The following is a 20,661-nucleotide window of genomic DNA, read 5'->3' as shown; positions in this document are numbered from 1 at the left end:
CTAAACGCGCAAAAGATCGAGTTCATGCAAGAACTGATTGACATCTGAGATCTCATTGCTGGGTCGGTGGGCAGTTTTAGGGGATTTTAACCTCCTTGTGAACCTGGGAGACAAAAGCAATGACCACATCAACAGGCGCATGATGGCGCGCTTTAGGTCTAAGCTCAACCTCCTTGAGCTGAAAGAGGTTTACCTCAATGGCAGGAGGTACACATGGTCGAACGAGTGTGGGCGGGCCACCCTTGAGTGTTGACACCTGATTTTGGCAAGATATAGATTGCAATGAAGATGGTCTCGAGTGAACGGGTTTTCAGCATGAAAAGATTCACGTCACCGAGTGGAACAACTTTGATGTTTTGGTTATATTCATTCGACCTTATCTTACGGACCGAAACTATACTCCGAGTGTCATAATTCAATGTTTCGAGTGGTTTTTTGCCAATCACGTCTTCAAGATGACCTCGGATGAAGGAGCGCTCTTAAGGAATTGTCTTCTTCTCGTCGAGCCAATCGATTTTGATATATAAATCATCTCAATCTGAGTTCATATGCAAAATTTAGAGGCAATACACTACAGACCGAACCTCAACGGAAATGTGGCACGAGGTGCTAGACACTTGTCTGATAGGTTGCACGAGTAATTCAGCCATCAAGGCGGCCTTCAATCGAAAAACCTTCAACACGAAAAAGTTTTGTCTCGTCGAGCCGATCGTTTTTCATACAAAATTTGTCTCAATCCCAGACCGTATGCAACCTGGAGAGGCAAATCAAGACCAGGCTATGTTTTCAATCGGGAAATCCGAGTGAAAGTTTACCATCTGAGTGAAAACCTACCGATCGAGTAAAAGGTCGAGTGAAAACTTATTGATCGAGTAAAATATTGGCTTCCAAGTGAAAATATGGTAATCCGAGTGAAATTATCATCCGAGTGAAGTTATTCCGAGTGAAAAGATTACCGTCGGAATGAAAAATTGACGTTCGAGTAAGATATTGCCTTCCGAGTGAAATATAGTCATCCGAGTGAAATTATAGTCACCCGAGTGAAAGACTCTAACATCCAAGTGAAAAGGTCCAGTCGGACGAAAAACTCTAATATCCAAGTGGATGTGCTCGGATCCGAGTGAAACTGAAGATGTGCCCGAAAGGTAATCCAGATGACCTCAGATGGAATAGTGATCAACACGGAAGTTGTGCGCATCGTCAAAACGGTGAACTTTGGTTTTGGAGTCATTATCATCTGAGATAGTATACAACCTGTAAGTTCACTACGAGACTCGGACAATCCAGTCCGTTACATGACCGAGTCCGACTGGATATTAAAGATGGCTTCGTAGAATATTCAAGATGGTTTATTTGGAAAAGTGTTCAACATAAGAATTGTTCGTCTCGTCGAGGCGCACAAGTTTCATATTTGGACCGTCTTGATCGGAGGTCATATGCAAGCTCGGCGGCCCGCGCAAGGAGGAAGACAGAAGTTGGGCCAGATTCAGACTGAATCCGAGTTGGAATAGAATTAGGACTCTAGGACGTGAATTGATGTAATTTTTTGTAAGGAAAGCCTAGATGAATCCTTTGCTTGTACGGGAAGTCCAGCCGCCTCTTATATATGTTGGGGGTGATGGCCGATTGAACAACACCAATCGAACCAATCAATCTATTACACTTTTGTGTTCATCTATCTTTATCCCCTACCCTTGTATCTTTCTTTCTCGTTATTCATTCATTCTTCGCGGTGGAGGGCAGCGATCCACGAGGCTCTAGGGGCGAGCGAATCGACCTAGGGAAGCCCATAGCCGCCGCACTCCCTGACGGGGTCCCTCCCGGGCGTGTGGGGTTTCGGGTCTTGAAAAGCGCCCGCTGACTGTCTTGCGTATCGCGCTGTCGGTCGGGTCTCCTTCGACGTGAGCTGCGGTGCATCACCCCCGGCGTCGAGGGTACACGTGACGTGTTCGTGTGTCAACACACTTTTTGGCGACTCCGCTGGGGACGAAGCTTTGAACAGTCTCCAGCCTGTTCTTGCTACGAGGAGAGCGTCATTGAGCGGCTGCAATCTACAACAGTAACATATATCATCAATCTCCTTACGTAGATGCAAATAGCCATTATGTTGATGTTGCTAGATCTTTCAATGGACATGTCATGTCGGCTAGCCCTAACGAGCAAAGGCCGACTAGTTATTTCGTTGGAGAAACTTGGAATTTACATAATCGCGACATGTAACTTATGAATCTGAACTTTCGTGCATCGACAACATCTTTCAATATGCCGATGAACAACACAATTTGTTCGAGTGATCAATATATGACACCTCATGTGCAGGAGGGCATCTCACAGTTTTATCCATCGGTAGCCAACTCGCAATATGCGGGTTTATCCCCAAACATGCCGATGAATGAGGCAATCGGCCATGCTTCCGTTAGCTATTTGGCCGGCTATCCTCAGTCATCATATAATACACCTCATAATATTAATTGTTCAGCATCATATGCAACTAAAAGTATTCATGACTCGGCTCACTTTTATGGCAGAGTGAATGGAGATTCTACAGGAGTGTATGTGTCTAATATTGCAGGAGATGAGGTGACTTTGGCTGCGTTAAAAAGGTTAGCGCAAAATAAGAAGATTACCACTCTTTGCCTTGAGAAACATGATAAAGGTTTGGTTCCTGATTATGAGGCAATAAAACCTAGGGTTTTGAAAGAAGATGAAGTGTTACCAATTGATCAAATTGGCATGAGAAAATATTCAACAATAGTGCACATGTCTTCACCTATCATTGCAGCATGTTATACACCCCCTATACAATCGCAAAATTTAGGCAACATCAATTCATTGTCGAAAGATCATAAAAGTATTGGGGGGCAAGCTGATCCAAGCAGGGCTGAGTTTAAAGAAAAACATGTGGCCCAAGTGGACAAGATCAAGCCAAAGCTCACAGGGAATAGCGTCAACGAATTTACTACGCCAACTCTTGAGGAATTACCAGCAGAATATCGACATGCTTATGAAGCACTCAAGAAGAAACGTGGAGTGGAATATTTGCAAGAATACGTCAAGTGCCTTCCTCCATGTAGCAACCATGTTGGCTCCTTTGCAATTTTGGGGCAAGATAAAAAAGAAGCTTTGCAAGAAAATCATCAAGAAAGGGTTCACTCGGCTAATACGGTTGATTCGGTTGAAACTGAGTCAAATATGACTAAGTCATCTACAGCTGAGTTGAACAGTTCCTTTTGTGACAAGACAATGGTGGATTCAATTGAAACCAAATTGACCACTGAGACGTTTAAGGCCGAGTGCGTTGCATCGAGCCAGCCGAGTGCATCGTGTCAGCCGAGTGCATCATTCCAGACGAGTGCATCACCGGCTAAAGCCGCTAGAGCTGAGTGCATCAAGCCAGTTATTGCTACGTGTACCAAAATAGAAGATGCAAGCTTCACCGAGCAAAAGAACGGTAAACGCAACAAATTGGCCGTGCTCGATTTTTTTGGATGTGGGGGAGCTTACATGCTGCCCTATGAGTTCCGTGCCAAAGAAATTGATGAGCATCAAGAGCAAAGTTATATGGCCAAACAAAGTTTGACTAGTGACGAAGACCAAGAACCAGAGCGTGCAGATGAACGAAGTATAGCTGACGAAGAGCGGCCGAGTGGAATCCATTCGGGTAATCCGAGTGAAATCTACTCGGGAAATCCAGGTCAAATCTATTCAGGCAATCCGAGTGATGAGGCACGAGATCCAGAAAAAGAGGAAGATGCATTCGAGAATTATTCAGAAGTGGAGCAAGGTATTGTTCCAGTGGTGCAACCATCTTCTCGTTCCAACGACTTCACAAAGGTACACCTAGCCGAGAGTTTACTTAGTTTTCGATTCTGTCAAAATCATATTGTTGATGCACCCATTAGTAAGATTCTAATTAATTTTGAAAGACCGATCGAGATGAGTAATTTGTTTGTTTCGAATTATCTTGTGTTACTAATCATGCTGATCAACACATGACACCATTCATAGAGGCTAATAGTGACAACTTATCGCAACCAAAGTTGTTCCCGTCATGCCGATTGAACTTTATATTTATATGGGCAACTTTGTTTGTTTCATGCCTGGCTAACATTTGGTCTCAGATGAGACATATATTCTGTAATTATTTTGGTTGCAGGAGTATAAAGCCAGGTTCAAAGTTCTCCAGGATAGCCGATTCAAGAGCATCGGGAAAGGAGGACGATAATCAATGCATAGACGAGTCGGATGATGTTAAACTGACACCGCTCGGTTGTTTTGTATCGAAGCTGGTATCACAATATCGGTTAATAGACCAAGAGTGTACATCCAGCGTAGTCATAGTGGATCACATCATCGGTACATCGCTGACTAATCTTATTATTATAATTGATCACGATGTCGAGCCGTCAAGACAAGAGCCAACGCAATGTTCGTTCAAGCAAAATGTCAAAGATTGCAACATGATCCATCAAGTCAAGCAATCGGACAAGATAGGACGATTGGAGTTTGTTGAGGCATGATCATTTGGACAGTCGGATCATTTTGACGGCCATCAAATGTTGACTCGGCTATCTTCAGCCGATTTATCTAAAAGTGGACATGTACACGTCAATGATGATGGGGTCAAGTCTTCAAGCAAGGATATTGTTAAAAAGTGCATCAAGAACAATCTTGAAGACGGAAATTCCATCAAAGCTACAATGATAACATCTAGCACTGGGGGGCAACAAGAGAATTCAAAGACCGGTGCACGCACAACCAAACAAAGCAAATGCCATGGTAAGCACAAAAGCAAAATACCGAAAGTCACTTTCACGCAGTTATTAGAAAAGTACCAAAAGATAAGTGAGGCAAAGAGTGCTTATCGGCCGAGTGAAGCAAAAGCATCGAAGTCACCCCCAAGGCATAAATCTGAAGACTTGGATTGGCAAAGGAAGACGTTGAGCAAGCAGACTTCATATCCTGCTTTTGGGCCGCCAATGCTAATGTCGTGGATGCCTCCCTACGCTCATGTAAATCCATATCCATCATGGGGCACGTATGATACAAGGGCAAATTATCCATCTTATTTTAGATCATCTCGCCAACATTATGCAGGTCCAAAAAGATCAACATTTGATGAACAATCACACGTCAAAGACCGTTTCAATCATAAAGAATCAGTCCGGAGCTCAAGGAACAAGAAAGAGGTGGTCAAGCAAGTGTACCAGGTCAAGAAAGATGGTCGTAAGTGTGCTACTTCAGATTTGTTCTCAAATAACAAAGAGACAGTTAAAGTATTGACATTGGCTACAAAAGGCAACGAGGCAAGTCAATCAAGTGCCAAATCTGAAGGGAATAAGTTGAGAGGGCACAAGGCCAAAAAAGAGTTGGCATTGGTTGAAACAAAATCACAGCCACGTGCTCAGTCGGCTTAGCACATTGGCAAGAGAAGGAATTATAAAGACTTAGTGCACATGAGTTGAGAAAGAAGAACATGGCATGGGTTCCCAAGAGGAGCAATCAAAATAGAAATGATGTCCGACCTTCTATTGCAACAAGTGTTAAAAAGGTGAAGAAAGAAAAGGATGGCCGCAAGAGTGCTATTTCAGATCCGACTCCAAATGACAAAAAGCCAGTCGGGCCTATGTTGGCTGCTAAGGACAAGAAAGTGAAGCAAGTAAAATTCAAGGATCCAATAGTCAAGTTTGGACAGGCCAAGCCAGAGATGCCCAAAGTCAGGAAGAATTTGCCAGTGCATAAACCAAAGTCCTAGCTGGGACGCCCACTCGGCTTACCATATTCGCAACAGAAGAAGCTAAAAAGTCTTAGGGCCAAAGAGCTGGAGAAGAGGAACATGGCCTGGGTTCCTAAGGGAAATCCTCGAGTCAAGAGCGGCATCACATCTCATGTTGCGAAGACAGCAGAAATAAGGGAGTACAAGTGTAAAGCCCGTAGGCGAGGACGACAATTTTAATATAGGAGACTCCAGGAGGCGTCTCATCCATATTCTTCAATCGTACCATCAAAATCAACGCTATGGAATTTATCCTCAGCCGAAACATCTGACTTATTTCGGCTATTCACACTTTGGTGGACGGACTCCCGAGCACTTTTGAGATAAGAACGCATGGCCGATATTTGCATATCGCCCTCAGAATTCATTGTGTTGACAAACTCGGCATCTAGCTAACGGTGTTCACCATGGTTGATTTCCTACTCCTATAGCCGATGCTTAGTGTTTGCCAATACTGGCGAGGCCGACTTAATTATTGAGTCGACCACCAATCAAGGGTCTAGTGCATAAAAGAGCCCCGACTCCAAATGTTAGTTATTTGCAGGATCCAAGTCAGGAGACAGACGTTGTTCGGCGGAGGCTTGATGGTGTACTTTGATAACGAGTTGAGTCGCCGAACAGTTGACGGTATTCCTTTGAGGTGCATGGTCATAATCGTTCGGCAACCGTCTTCTTTGAAGGGTTCTAATATTCCCAGGGAATGCCTGGACAAATGCAAGGTCTGGATTGACATAAGAAACTTACGTGGAAGCCTTTGTGACATCCAATTGTTGTTTTCACACAACTATTATCCAAGAGGCTCTACCGAAGAAGCAACAAACATGAGCATATGGATGATTAAAATTATCATACTCAACATGCACAGCCGATGGAGTGTTGACATCGTGCTTAAACATTACCCTAAGCAAGGTATTTTCTGGCACGCAAGCTCTGCCAGAAAACAGGGGGGCATGTGTTGACACCTGATTTTGGCAAGATATACATTGCAATGAAGATGGTCTAGAGTGAACGGGTTTTCAGCATGAAAAGATTCACGTAGACGAGTGGAACAACTTTGATGTTTCGGTTATATTCATTCGACCTTATCTTACAGACCGAAACTATACTCCGAGTGTCATAATTCAATGTTTCAAGTGGTTTTTAGCCAATTACGTCTTCAAGATGACCTCGGATGAAGGAGCACTCTTAAGGAATTGTCTTCGTCTCGTCGAGCCAATTGATTTTGATATATTAATCATCTCAATCCGAGTTCATATGCAAAAGTTAGAGGCAATACACCGCAGACCGAACCTCAACGGAAATATGGCGCGAGGTGCCAGACACTTGTCTGATAGGTTGCGTGAGTAATTCTGCCATCAAGGCGGCCTTGAATCGAAAAACCTTCAACACGAAAAAATTTTGTCTCGTCGAGCCGATCGTTTTTCATATAAAATTTGTCTCAATCCGAGACCGTATGCAACCTGGAGAGGCAAATCAAGATCAGGCTGTGTTTTCAGTCGGGAAATCCGAGTGAAAACCTACCGATCGAGTAAAAGGTCGAGTGAAAACTTATCAATCGAGTAAAAGATTGGCTTCCGAGTGAAAATATAGTAATCCGAGTGAAATTATCATCCGAGTGAAGTTATTCCGAGTGAAAAGATTACCGTCGGAATGAAAACTTGACGTTCGAGTAAGATATTGCCTTCCGAGTGAAATATAGTCATCCGAGTGAAAGATTGTCTTCCGAGTGAAATTATAGTCATCCGAGTGAAAGATTGTCTTCCGAGTGAAAGACTCTAACATCCGAGTGAAAAGGTCCAGTCGGACGAAAAACTCTAATATCCGAGTGGATGTGCTCGGATCCGAGTGAAACTGAAGATGTGCCCGAAAGGTAATCCAGGTGACCTCAGATGGAATAGTGATCAACACGGAAGTTGTACGCATCGTCAAAATGGTGAACTTTGGTTTTGGAGTCATTATCATCTGAGATAGTATACAACCTGTAAGTTCACTACGAGACTCGGACAATCCAGTCCGTTACATGACCGAGTCCGACTGGATATTAAAGATGGCTTCGTAGAATATTCAAGATGGTTTATTTGGAAAAGTGTTCAACATAAGAATTGTTCGTCTCGTCGAGACGCACAAGTTTCATATTTGGACCGTCTTGATCGGAGGTCATACGCAAGCTCGGCGGCCCGCGCAAGGAGGAAGACAGAAGTTGGGCCAGATTCAGACTGAATCCGAGTTGGAATAGAATTAGGACTCTAGGACATGAATTGATGTAATTTTTTGTAAGGAAAGCCTAGATGAATCCTTTGCTTGTACGGGAAGTCCAGCCGCCTCTTATATATGTTGGGGGTGATGGCCGATTGAACAACACCAATCAAACCAATCAATCTATTACACTTTTGTGTTCATCTATCTTTATCCCCTACCCTTGTATCTTTCTTTCTCGTTATTCGTTCGTTCTTCGCGTTGGAGGGCAGCGATCCACGAGGCTCTAGGGGCGAGCGAATCGACCTAGGGCAGCCCATAGCCGCCGCACTCCCTGACGGGGTCCCTCCCGGGCGTGTGGGGTTTCGGGTCTCCAAAAGCGCCTGCTGACTGTCTTGCGTATCGCGCTGTCGGTCGGGTCTCCTTCGACGTGAGCTGCGGTGCATCACCCCCGGCGTTGAGGGTACACGTGAAGTGTTCGTGTGTCAACACCTTGAGAAGTTAGATCATATTTTCACCATGGTGGATTGGCAGAAGCTGCACCCGTCATGTTTCTTCTCGGCCATGGGATCGGCTGTCTCGGATCACTGTCCCCTACTGCTGGATTTGCATGCTAACTTTAAGGTGGGCAAACAATTTCTCTTTGAAGCCTTTTGGCCGAAGGCCGAGGGGTTTCGCAATGTGGTGCAGGCGGCATGGGCTTCAGTGCCCTCAGCGAGCAATCCCTTTGTGGTCCTTGATAGCAAGCTGAGAGCAACTGCGAAGGCGCTGCAAAGCTGGAGCGACAAGTGGATTGGAAACATGAAGCTGCAAATTGCCTTGGCTCTCGAGGTTATCCTTCAGCTAGACGTGGCGATAGAGATGAGGCAGCTATCGGAGCAGGAATTTGGTCTTAGACGGATCTTGAAGAGAAAACTGCTCGGCTTGTGCTCACTTGAGAGGTCCATGGCGCGCCATCGCTCTAGGATGACGTGGCTGCGCAATGGAGATGCCAGCTCGCAGTTCTTCAAGCTGCATGCCAGCCACAAGAGGCACTGCAACGCCATTATGGGCCTAGGGTGCAATGATCAATACTTCACAAGCCAGGAGGATATCTCGAAGGAAGTGGATGGCTACTATAAGGAGATCATTGGCTCGGCCCCGCAGCGCACCAGTAGCCTCAACTTTGATCTCCTGGGCCTCCCAAGGCTGGATCTCGCGCACCTTGAACTGCCCTTCTCGAAGGAGGAGGTTGCGAAGATACTAAAAGCTATGCCAAAGGACAAGGCGCCAGGGCTGGACGGCTTTAAGGGACGATTCTATGCCTACTGCTGGGATATCATCAAAGGGGATTTCATGAGAGCGTTGGATAGTTTCTATAGAGGAGATATGCAAGGGCTGGCAGCCATCAACAGAGCCTATGTCACGCTAATCCCCAAGAAGGATGGCACGGAGGAGATTAGGGACTTTCGGCCAGTCAGCTTGGTGCATGGGCAGCAAAGATCTTTGACAAAATCCTCTCGGATCGGCTAACGGAAGATCTGCCCAAGCTTGTGGGCAGTCACCAGAGTGCCTTCATTCGCGGGTGCTATTCACGACAACTTCATGATGGTCCAAGGTACCATAAGGAAGCTACACGCTCTGAAGAATGCCTCTGTCATGGTTAAGCTCGACATCTCGAAAGCCTTTGATACGGTGAAATGGCCCTTTGCCATTGAGGTGCTCGCTAGTCTAGGATTTGGAAAAAGGTGGATTGATTGGATCATTGGCTTACTATGGACCTCCTCCATGTGGGTCCTTGTGAATGGGGTGCCGGGCACGCCCATCTGCAACAGAAGAGGATTCAGGCAGGGTGGGCCCCTCTCTCCCATGCTATTCATTCTGATGATGGAGCCGCTGCACCAGCTCTTCTCCCTTGCATCAGGGAGAGGTTTGCTCGCCCCCTTGCATGATCTGGACTGCACTAGCGGATGTCCATTTTTGCGGACGACGTCATTCTATTCCTTAAGCTGGTGGAGACCGAGATGCGGCTCAGCGTGAACCTGCTGGATGCCTTTGAGCAGGCGTCGGGCCTTCGAGTGAACTTAGCCAAAACTTTGGCCGTGCCCATCAGATGCTCAGAAGACCAATCAAGACTCATTACATCTTCCTTGGGATGCATGATTGGGGCTTTCCCTTGCAAATATTTGGGCCTCCCATTGAGCGTCCGAAAGTTGTCGGCCCCGCAGTTACATGACTTGGTTCATCAAGTGGCGAGCATGCTGCCTCACTAGAAGGGGGCGACGCTGTCCATAAGCAGCCGATTAACGCTCATCAAATCTGTTCTTTGTGCTATCCTGATACATGCGATGTTGGCGCTTAATATACCATAGAAGACGATCAAAGCTATTATGAAGATTTTTCGGGGTTTCCCTTGGTGCGGGAAAGCGGAGGCTAATGGTGGTCAGTGCAAGGTTGCTTGGAGCTTGGTCTGCGCGCCTAAGTGGGCGGGAGGGCTCGGCATTCCGGATCTCACATGGCTCAACTATGCCCTCCAAGCCCGCTGGCCATGGCTTCAACGCATGGACACTACGCGACCATGGGTGGAGTTTGACATCAAAGTTGCACATGAGGCTCATGAGATCTTTCAGGCTGCGACGGTTACTAGGGTTGGCAACGGCATGAGCGCGTTGTTCTGGGAGGACAGGTGGATTCAGGGCATGAGGGTGCAAGACTTCGCACCAGTCCTGTACATGCGGGTGCGAAAGAAGGTCCGAGCTGCTCGCACCATCTCCCAGGCCATGCAGGATGGGGCATGGGCCCTGGATGTTGGGCCAAATATCGATCCCACCTTGCTCTCGGAGGTGTTCAGGCTCTGGGAAAGGGTTATGGAGGTGGAGCTCCTACCTGAAGTGGAGGACTCGATGGCATGGGCCTGGGAGGCGAGTGGGATCTACTCCGCTCGGTTGGCATATGCGGCCAGGTTTTGGGGCATGGAATTAGCGCCATATGCGGAGATGGCTTGGAGCTCGAAAGCTCCGGGGCAGTGCCAATTCTTTGCCTGGCTGGCGAGGAGGAATAGATGCTGGACCTCCGGCCGACTAGCCCGCCGTAGCCTGCCTCACCACGCTGCCTGCCCCTTCTGCGACCAAGAACAAGAGACCTTGAATCACGTGCTCATCGGGTGTGTCCTGGCTAGAATTGTGTGGCATCAGGTGCTTAGTGCACTCAGCAAACCGGAACTTACTCCGGAGGCCGGCGATGCGGTGGTGGAGTGGTGCAATGCCTGCACCCAGAGGACCCCCTCCAAGAAGGAAGCGAAGGATGTACGGACCATGGCGACTCTAGTCATGTGGGAACTTTGGAAGCATCGGAATGCGATATTCTTTGATGGGGCGACCCCCTCAGCTAATGCCATGATCGCTAGGGTAGAGAGGGAGGACCGAGCATGGAGCGCGGCTGGTTTACTCAAGGGTGATCTTACGTCCTTCCTTGGGTCTCTAGCTAGGTGGGTGGCGGGCGAGTAGTTGGTTAGCTTGCCCTGCATTGAGGGTGGATGGGGGTCGTCATGTAATCACTTGTAATCGCATGTAAGACTCTGGCGGATGGGGCTCTTTACCCCCTTTCTCTCTCTAATATATGATACACACGCTTGTGTGTATCCTAAAAAAAGCATGTGAAAAAGTAGGCACACAACTAGCAACGTATTAGTGATGGCATACCAAATATGGCCGCACCATCACTATTTAAAATAAAAAAATATTAGTGGTGTGGATGAAAAGTGAGGCGCCATCAATTTAGATTGTGGATAATCATTTCTCTGTTAGTGTTTAAGACTGAAACCCCCCTCCCCCCTGGCCCCCTCCCCTCATGATAGAGGCAAGGGTGTCCTGATCTTTCGATGAGATGGTAACTATTGATTTGGTGGAGCCGAATTTTACGATCCGACTACAAACGCGCACGACGTTGCGCCTTAGCAATCGCTAAACCAATCTCCTGAGGTTACTGACGATGGCGGAAGCACGGTCAGCCTAACCATGAAGGTCTATTCCTGCACGCAATAGACGAACAAACAAGAATATGATAATGCTATCTGAATATTGCGAATATAGATGAAGTATTGATAAAGGTGGGGATCCGAAAGCGGTCTTGGTCTGGTCGTTAGACAGACACGAAGTACACAAACTTGCAATGGCTAACTTTTAACTAAACAAATCCCAAGGAAAAAAGCTACTGGATGGATCTACTTATATAGGAGCAAGGGGTGGCGGCCAAGGAGGTGTGAGGACGTCCCAAGGCATCCTAAAACTAACCCTAGGTGGTACAAGGCTCATGGACCCAAGTGAAGGTGATGCAACACCTTTGGACTTGTAGTTTGACTCAGATTCTGCTGCAATGTCAAATTGTTTCGTCGATAACTCAATGCTCCAGACAAATTTTAAGGTGAATCCAATTGGGTTGGAAAGAGCACGAAATCTACTTTCCAACAAAAAAAGAATCACCCAATTCGAAGTCCGTATGAAAGAGTTATTGGCATTTTGAGTCAGATATGTCTGTGCAGTCGGAATCTGAATCCAGAACGTGAGAGACTTGGACTCTATCTTGTCTTGGCCCAAAAGTGACGTGAGAGGACTTTTTGAACGGCACATAAACTTCTCTCTTTCCCTTATCTTCATATGTGGATTGTACAAATGTCCCATACACTTGCAATTAGACATGACACAAAAGTTTGTGAAGTATTTTTGTCTTGGATGACATAAATAAATTATTACATAGTTTGCATTAGAAATCACCTCACAAATATACATGTATGCAATATGTTTGGTCGTATCCCAGGTAGTCATGTCCTCATCACCTCACCCCAAAAGCGCGCACACAAACACCCAACGAGTTCTAATCTACAGGTTAAGGTCATGGTTACGAGTAATACAAACTGTAGGACTACACGCACCAGCCAGATCACCCAAAAGCTCAAGTTGATGGGAAAAGGTGAGCTATGCATTTTTACGTCAACACTCCCCCTCACGTGTAGCTCCCTCAGGCCTAAACATGGACCGAAAGTGGGTTACAATTTAATTGCATCAGTCGGATCTTGAACTCAAGACCTCTTGGCTTTAATACCATGTAGAAGAATAGAGAGGGAGATTGGTGGAATTCGGTGGATGCAGCAGGCACACAAACCGGTCTTAGATCGGAAAACCAAAAAAGAAAATGTCGATCAATGAGACCGACGAGAGAGAGAGAGAGAGACCTAGATCAAAGTATCGGGAAAAGACTCGCTAGGGTGGCCAAACAACTGGACCGGCGGACAAACACTAGGTACGGGCGGCGCGGCCCCCGATGACGATCATGGATATCGACCGCCCCGGGGGCAGCGCGATGTGGAAGCGGCAGAGGCTAGGGTTTGGATCGAGAATAGGCTGATGCCATGTAGAACTGCACGCACCAACCAGTTCACTCAAAAGCTCAAGCTCACGGGAAAAGATCGCCTATGCATTTAGACGTCAACACAAACGATCCTCCAATGCAATCGGCGTTGTCGTCAACGCCACTATGTAATACAACATGCAACTCGCATGAAGAAGGGCCCATGCAACATGTAGTCTCTTTTCTTGAACCAGAAGAGATAACTGCAATTCTGGTGCCAAAGCCCAGCGAATCGGATTCTAGTTCTAGGAATTAGTTAAGGCCTCGTTCGGTTTCGAGAAAACCAAAACGTAGGATTTGGAAATAGTACAGTAAGTTGATAGGATGGCATTTGTCATTCTAAGGAGTTGCCTTGTCTCATTTCTACACATAAAATGAGCTTTGAATGGATGGATAGATTTCTTCAAAAACACGGGAAATGGATAGTATTCCTAGGAAATTCCCGTGCGCGTTTCCTACAAACCGAATGCATCTGTAGAAAAAAATTGTATGGAATCTTTGTTCCAATGCTTTTCTTGTAAAAATCCTTCAAACCGAATGAGGCCTAAACTAGTACAATATGGTTGTTATCGCATGAACACTTTGTGCAGGCGATACATGAAGGAATATTCCAAACTCCGCAGGCCACTCAATCGTTTATCAGGAACTTCGTCTCAGAGCTTGGTGTAATCAAAGAAAATGCCACTTGGATTGCGGACAAACTTGCCAAGCGTGGATGGAAAAATTGTGGCTTATGCCCCCTTTGCAAACGAGAGCCCGAGACCGGGTCATATCTCTTCTTCAAATGTCGGTACATCATTAGACCTTGGAGCATGCTAATTGCAAAACTTGGTCCTGAACATGTGGATATATCTACATGGCACTTGGCGGGATCCGTTGAAGAGTGGTCGAATAGAAGAACCGGCATGGATATTCCATCACGCAAGGCCATGGCCTCTCCCATCATGCTTGTCTCTTGGACAATTTGGAACAAAAGGAATGCCAGGGTCTTTCGACATAAAAGTGCACCGCCCCGATCGTCCCCAACATCATCCTCAAGGAAGCGAAGCTATGGGTCACCACGGGTGCAAAGAAACCAGGGAAAATCATAATACGCGAGTAATTGTCATGCGGTGTTGTATGGACACTTGTAAAACTCTAATTCCCCTCTTAATTAATATACAAGGCAAATCTTTTGCCCTGTTTTTTTTTTAAAAAATACCACTAGTAGTAGCCGAATTGGCGCTCAGCCAAGTGCACTACGCCCCAAGGCACCCCCCGGGGTTCGCCACAATCCACGTTGATGCAGGGATCAGAAGCGGACGAGGAGGCTCAGCTGCGGCTGTCTGCAGATATGGACAGGGCATGTACCTCAGGCAGTTCGGCATTGGTTATTATAGCTGGTGTCGACCACCCGGCCACCATGGAAGCGATCTCTTGCAGAGAGGCCTTCGGATTCCAAACAACAGTGTCAGATATTAGAACAGTGGCAAATTTGGATCCATAGTTAAGGAAATTAATCTCAGAGCAGTTTCTTTTCAATATAACTTTAATTTTGAAAGTCATGCGGTAAATACCGAAGCACATAGCTTAGCCAAGTACTCTTTCGCACATAGCTTAGCCAAGTACTCTATCACTCAGGGAGGGGCGTCAGGTTTGGTTTGGCCAACCCCATGACCTGAATTGTATCCCACATCATGTAGTTTTTGATGAATAAAACTTGGCTTTACCTGTCAAAGAAAAAGCTGGTACAGGCGTTTGGACATTCAGATCTTACATTTGCATCCGAGGCAGGTAGGGCAAGTCGTCAAACTACAGTTATGCAGCTCAAAAAATTCTTTCAGAGTCTACAGGTCTACAGTTTACAGGTGCCGAACAGCAAATGACACCACTAAGCTACAAAATTCTGTAGGATACGGCCATGTTCAACACACGGGGTAGAGGAGATGAATGCGCAATGCCCTCCAGATTTGTTTAATCACCATAACAGAACAGATGACCAATGTCATACAGGAAATTCCCGGTGCCATATTGTCCTGAACAGTTCTCCCAAACACAACTCCTATTTCCCTTGTTCCCATCCGCATCACTTCATACAACACAAAACAGTTTTAGGCGCAAATGCTTCTATCGATCTGGTAATCTGGTTGCAGACATTGACATGGCTACCCAACCCGAAATTCGGAATAAACCAATACAGTTCTCAGCTCTTCTCTGCTTGATGTATCCTCGGCTTCTTGGAAGGCGGTGTCATGAAAAGCTTTCTAACAGATGTAACCGGATCCTCCTCCTGAAATTACAGAAACCAACTGTGAGGACACGGTTCAAAAGAAACTAGACAAGATTCAACAAAAGAGCATTACTTACCTCATTGAGAAGCCTGAGCTTAGTCTCCAATTGTGAATCTCCATCAACTCTTTTATCATGAGCAAGTAACGCCAAAAGAGTCAGCCTCCATCCAGGCAAGGCATCACTGTTATCAGGGGATATCCAAGGGCAGAATGTCCGGTGCTGCTTGATAGGATCAAACTCATTCATTTGGTCATACAGGCCTTGTTTTTTCCCTGTTATGAGAGCAGTCAACAGGTTACATCAGTACTAGCAATTAATAACTAATATGTGTGCAGTCTCAGGCAATATCCTAATAAAGTACTAGCAATTAATAACTAATTTTCACCTCCACAAGAGGCGGCAAGAACAAAGCACTCATCATACATCAGTACTCCCTCCGTAAAGTATTATAAGAGCGTTTAGATCACTAAAGTAGTGATCTAAACGCTCTTATAATACTTTACGGAGGGAGTATGTGTTAACTGTTCTGTTAAGAAGCTTTAGTACGAAAGCAGTCAATCAATATGCTAATTGTTGTTAGAAGTTCCCAACTCTAACAAGTTACTCCTACTTACTTCCCCTACATTTTTGTTCGCTTCAACTTTCTGTTTAAGTACTTCCTTATTCCCTTATATTCCTTAAATTGTACCAGCAGCTCAGAATACTTAGCGACCAACCTATTGTTAATTAAGTTACTGTTAAAGCAAAGGAAACATAAATGAATTCCTTACCTGATGGCTCTACACCTTTTTCCATGTTGGTGGACGATTTTGTGATTGTGCCAACCTCAGCTGGCTTGGACATGTTTGTATGTGTCTGTATAGAGTTCCGATCATTAGTAGGTTCTTCTCTTGTATCCTCAACAGGTGAAAACTTGGGATCTATTCCGTGTTGATCAAGTTTCAAGTTCGTGCTCGTCATACTTCTGCTTGTGGCAACACCTGATTCTGGTTCTCCATTGACAACTTCTTCCATATTAATATCCTCAGTTGTATCTGAAGGTGAACACCCTTGAATTTGATCAGTATTTACTCCCAAGTTTGCAATCTGCTTTTCAGAATTATCACCTCCATGATCGCGATGTGCCCCTTTGGCCGATGTATCAACATCATTGGAGATTGTGTTAATGCCTTCCAATGTATGAAGCTTATCCATGCTTCGTTTGCGCTTCATGGGCCCTGAAGCATGCAAAGCAACAGAAACAATCTCTCTATCACTTCCGGATGAAAATGATTTTCCACGGGAGTTCAAGTCAGCTTTCAAGTGTCGACTGACAACAGGAAATGAAACTCTTGGTCGAAAACTCTGTCTAGTCGGCGGAGGACCACCAGCAATGGTAAAATTAAAACCAACATTTGCAGACTTTGAAGGTTCTACTCCACTGACTAGGTTAGCATGTCCATTACTTTGCTCATCTTGTGTATTCAAATCTGATACGAGCTTAAAAAGTTGAAGAGGTCGTTCTACAAGGGAAAAACGCCACAAGGCAACACAGGCTCCACAAAACTGACAATCTAAAACAACGGATGATGGATCATAATGTTGATCTCCTTGATTAGCATCTGGAATTGCTGGAGAACCATCAACTTCCTTGTGTGAGTAAATTACGACGCGATCTTCCAGTGTGTTGTTCATTTTCTCTGGTTGGGCAAATATGGAGGTAGAGCTTGCATCTGAGTGAGATTTGGTTGCACAATCAACAGCATAATGAAGTAGGCGTGGTTCCCATCCACATAAGCTTATTATCTTGAGTGCCTGGTAGCCAGTTATGCATTAAGTTCAACCGCAGAGACTTAAATAGTTTGATGCAGTGAAAATGTAAACTGAAACTACACAATATTTATCAGCAATCCAACTATCCAAGATATCTACTCAAAGCAATTTGAAACACCTAGCTAAATACGAGGATATGTTGCCAACAGAGGCCAGGCAAATGAGATTGTAAGAAGAAGAAATTAAGTTACTAAACAGTTAAGGAGTTGGAAACTAAATGTCGTTTGTAGTTGATTTTACCAAGACTACACAAAGGGTTTTCAATATCACATGACAACGCTTCTAGGTATAGGCTTTCGTCAACAAAGGTATATCCAAGTTTTCCTAATAGCAAAAGGCATTCCTTTAGATAGTTATGACAGGACTAAGAGAGGAAGGATACAGATCTTTTTCTTTTTTGAGAAAAAGATCAATCTTTTTCAGTGCATTGTGCAACTGGAGATTAGGTATGAACTGTTGAACATCCTATACAGTGAGCGCAAATCAAGGGCTAAGAGAATTTATTCAGTTGCATATGTGTCACCTAGATATCTGAATTGATCACTTAGAAAATACTAACAGAAAATGCTGAAAAGAGGATATGGACATGGCAAAGATAAATTGCAAGGCAATAAACTCCACAAAGAGATGAGTAATTATGTGTAAATTAAAGTCTGACCTGATAATATATGCCAGCATCTTGAAAAGTGCCATCTAGATCCCTAATAGTTGAGTCTTCAGTAAGCATAAATCCCCCTTTAAGGACAACTGATGAAGAGAACGGCTCCAATAGGAACTGTTCTAGTTGTGGACTCCACTTCCTCATGATATCCAGAGAAGAGGGGGAAATTCTTGGAAGTGATGAAAGCCTCAGCAGAGACGAGAAGCACTCATAGTAGTTCTCAACTAAAACAGGAGGAGGTGTGGGTGGAAATAAGGCAAGTGATTCATCACATATGTTGTCGATCCATGGACAGAGTAGTTTGTGTCCAGTGTCCAGTTTCAAGCTGAAAACAGAAGCAGCCTTTTCAACTGCAAGAAAAGAAAAATCTCAATGTAAGAAAATGAACATAAATGGTTTGAACAAATCTAGGAAGTCAGTGATGCCTGTATGTAAGTCTCTCACAAGATAGAAATGGAACACAAGCAATGTTAATCAAATAAATCAGCATCTCTTGAATCTTAAAAGACATTGCTCAATACTAGGTCCACATAGAAGCGTGTGATGTTTCATTTAATTGTTTTGAGAGAAGAATAAGAGAATTGCCTTATCCGCTCATAGCTTGAGATGAAGCCCAGGGGTAAACAAAATAGTGCACGCACCTTGCTGTGGTGTCCACGAGGAAGGAGAGGAAAAGAGGAGACGTGCCCCACATGCCTCACACGTTATAATGTCCGGTTCAACATTAGTCCACCCTCTCCTAGCACAGTTAACAGGACTAACAACCTGAAAAAGGTAACTCGCTATCAGCAATCAACGGAAAAGCATGAGATGCTTTAGCTGAAATGTAGTCCCTTCCTAACTTCTCAATTGAAATGAACAAACATCCGTTAGTGAACCGAATTCCTCCATAATTGGAGGGTTAGTGAACCGAGAGCATCCATAATTGGACGATAATACATAGGCACCACCACAAACAGGGTTTATACAAGCGCGGGACATACAAGCCTCCAGACATATTTCTAACCAGTCTATCAAGAGAAATCACAGCAAACATCCGTTCTGTTCTAGAAGTTTCCACTGATTAACCATCAATCTGTTACTCCCTCCGTTCCGAATTACTTATTGCAGATATGAATGTATCTAGATGTATTTTAGTTCTAGATACATTCATTTCTAAGACGAGTAATTTGGAACGGAGGGAGTAGATAGCAAGCAAAACCATCTTCATTGCAGGCAAGAGATTTGCTAAAGCAGTGGTAAGCGACAACCCTCAAGTTACCAAATCCACCAACCAATGCAGAGAACGTACAAGTGCAATCAACACTAAGGGTTAAACTGGGTGTACCTTGGGCTTCGCGAACCAGGTCATGGCCTTGAATGAGGAGAGCCGCCGCACAAGGTCACGGCGGTCCCAGGGGCGGCATGGCGGAGGCGGAGACATCGCTGACATGGCGGCCATCTGCGGCGGGAGCCGCGACCCCCGCACAACCCCGAACCTCCTCCCGGCATCCGCCGCCTTCCCCGCCCTCCACGAGCTGCCACACCAGATCAGATCAAACTCGCTTTACAGCCACACAAAGGGGCTAGGGCGAGAGGAGAAGCTGGGAGTCTGGAGCTAACCTGGGAGTGAACGAGGAGGAGGGTTTGGAGCCGGGGCTGGGGCTAGGCTTGGGCTTGGGGAAGTGGTAGAGCTTGTCCATGGCCTTCTTGAGGCGCCGCTCGGAATCAGCCCCGATGTCTCCGCCACCGCCGCTGCCGCCGGCGGCCATCGCGGTAGCGCGTGGAGGGGGGATCGGTGGAGATGGCAACGGCGATGCGTGAGCCGCTGGAAAGGCTGCCGCTAGTGCCGGGCGTCCAGAATTGGTGCTGCCATTTTCAGACAGCTGTGGCGTTTCGCTTGGGCTTGGGCTTGGGCTTGGGCAATGTCGGCCGAGAGTTTACAGTCTCACCAGGCTGTTGAGCCGCTTTGATCAAGGATTTGGGCTTTACAGGCACAGGGTGATTCTGCTCGTCGTGGGACACTGTACTAGCCAGCAACCGTAGCCAACAGCAAACACTGTATAGCTAAACTAAAAAAAGACGGTGCCACGTTTTCTTCAGCTCTGAAGAAAAACATTAAACAGTTTTTTTAGAACGAGAACATTTTTTAAGTTTCCATTTTTTTAAACATGAAAAAAATAGAAAACACAAACACTTTTTCAAATTATTGATTTATTTGAAACATGAACATTTTCTGAAATTTTCAAATAATTTTTTGAAACACACAGACATTTGTTGAAAATTTTGGACGATTTTGGGAAACAAGAATATTTTTTGAAATTTTGAAAAAAAAACATGGAGATTTTTTGAAAATTCTGATTGTTTTTAAAATCAAGAACAGTTTTTGGATAATTCCCATAGAAATTTTGGAAACGGTAACATTTTTTGCAACACAAACATTTTCTAGTTTCTCGACAAATTTTGAGAAACATGAACCTGTCGTGGTTCTAAGTCTGACAGTAGTGTAGGGGGGTAAGTATGGAGAGGCAAGATCTTAGCTATGAAGAAGTTGTAAGCACGCAAAGTTTACGAGTTCAGG

At 45.2% G+C, this 20,661-nt stretch overlaps 2 protein-coding genes across 2 annotated transcripts; one reads left to right on the top strand and one right to left on the bottom strand.

The window, feature by feature from the left end:
• The first annotated feature begins 10,512 nt into the window (after positions 1 to 10,512).
• Positions 10,513 to 11,457, top strand: LOC147979822 (uncharacterized). The gene has a single exon (XM_087515360.1). It carries the CDS (start codon positions 10,513 to 10,515, stop codon positions 11,455 to 11,457), a length of 945 nt encoding a protein of 314 aa, XP_087371486.1.
• A 3,636-nt stretch (positions 11,458 to 15,093) lies between these two features.
• LOC125544108 (C3HC zinc finger-like protein) lies at positions 15,094 to 19,948 on the bottom strand. The gene is made up of 7 exons (XM_048707674.2): positions 19,704 to 19,948; positions 19,429 to 19,618; positions 18,743 to 18,866; positions 18,099 to 18,451; positions 16,399 to 17,422; positions 15,704 to 15,900; positions 15,094 to 15,626 (listed from the first exon to the last, which is right to left on the bottom strand). Exons 1-7 carry the CDS (start codon positions 19,850 to 19,852, stop codon positions 15,540 to 15,542), a joined length of 2,124 nt encoding a protein of 707 aa, XP_048563631.1. The 5' UTR covers positions 19,853 to 19,948; the 3' UTR covers positions 15,094 to 15,539.
• Between the last annotated feature and the right edge of the window lie 713 nt (positions 19,949 to 20,661).

This window comes from Triticum urartu, chromosome 3A (genome assembly GCF_056163025.1).
Source record: "Triticum urartu cultivar PI428250 chromosome 3A, HENAU_Tu73, whole genome shotgun sequence".
Classification (NCBI taxonomy): domain Eukaryota; kingdom Viridiplantae; phylum Streptophyta; class Magnoliopsida; order Poales; family Poaceae; genus Triticum; species Triticum urartu.
This window is presented reverse-complemented; position numbering and strand designations above follow the sequence as displayed.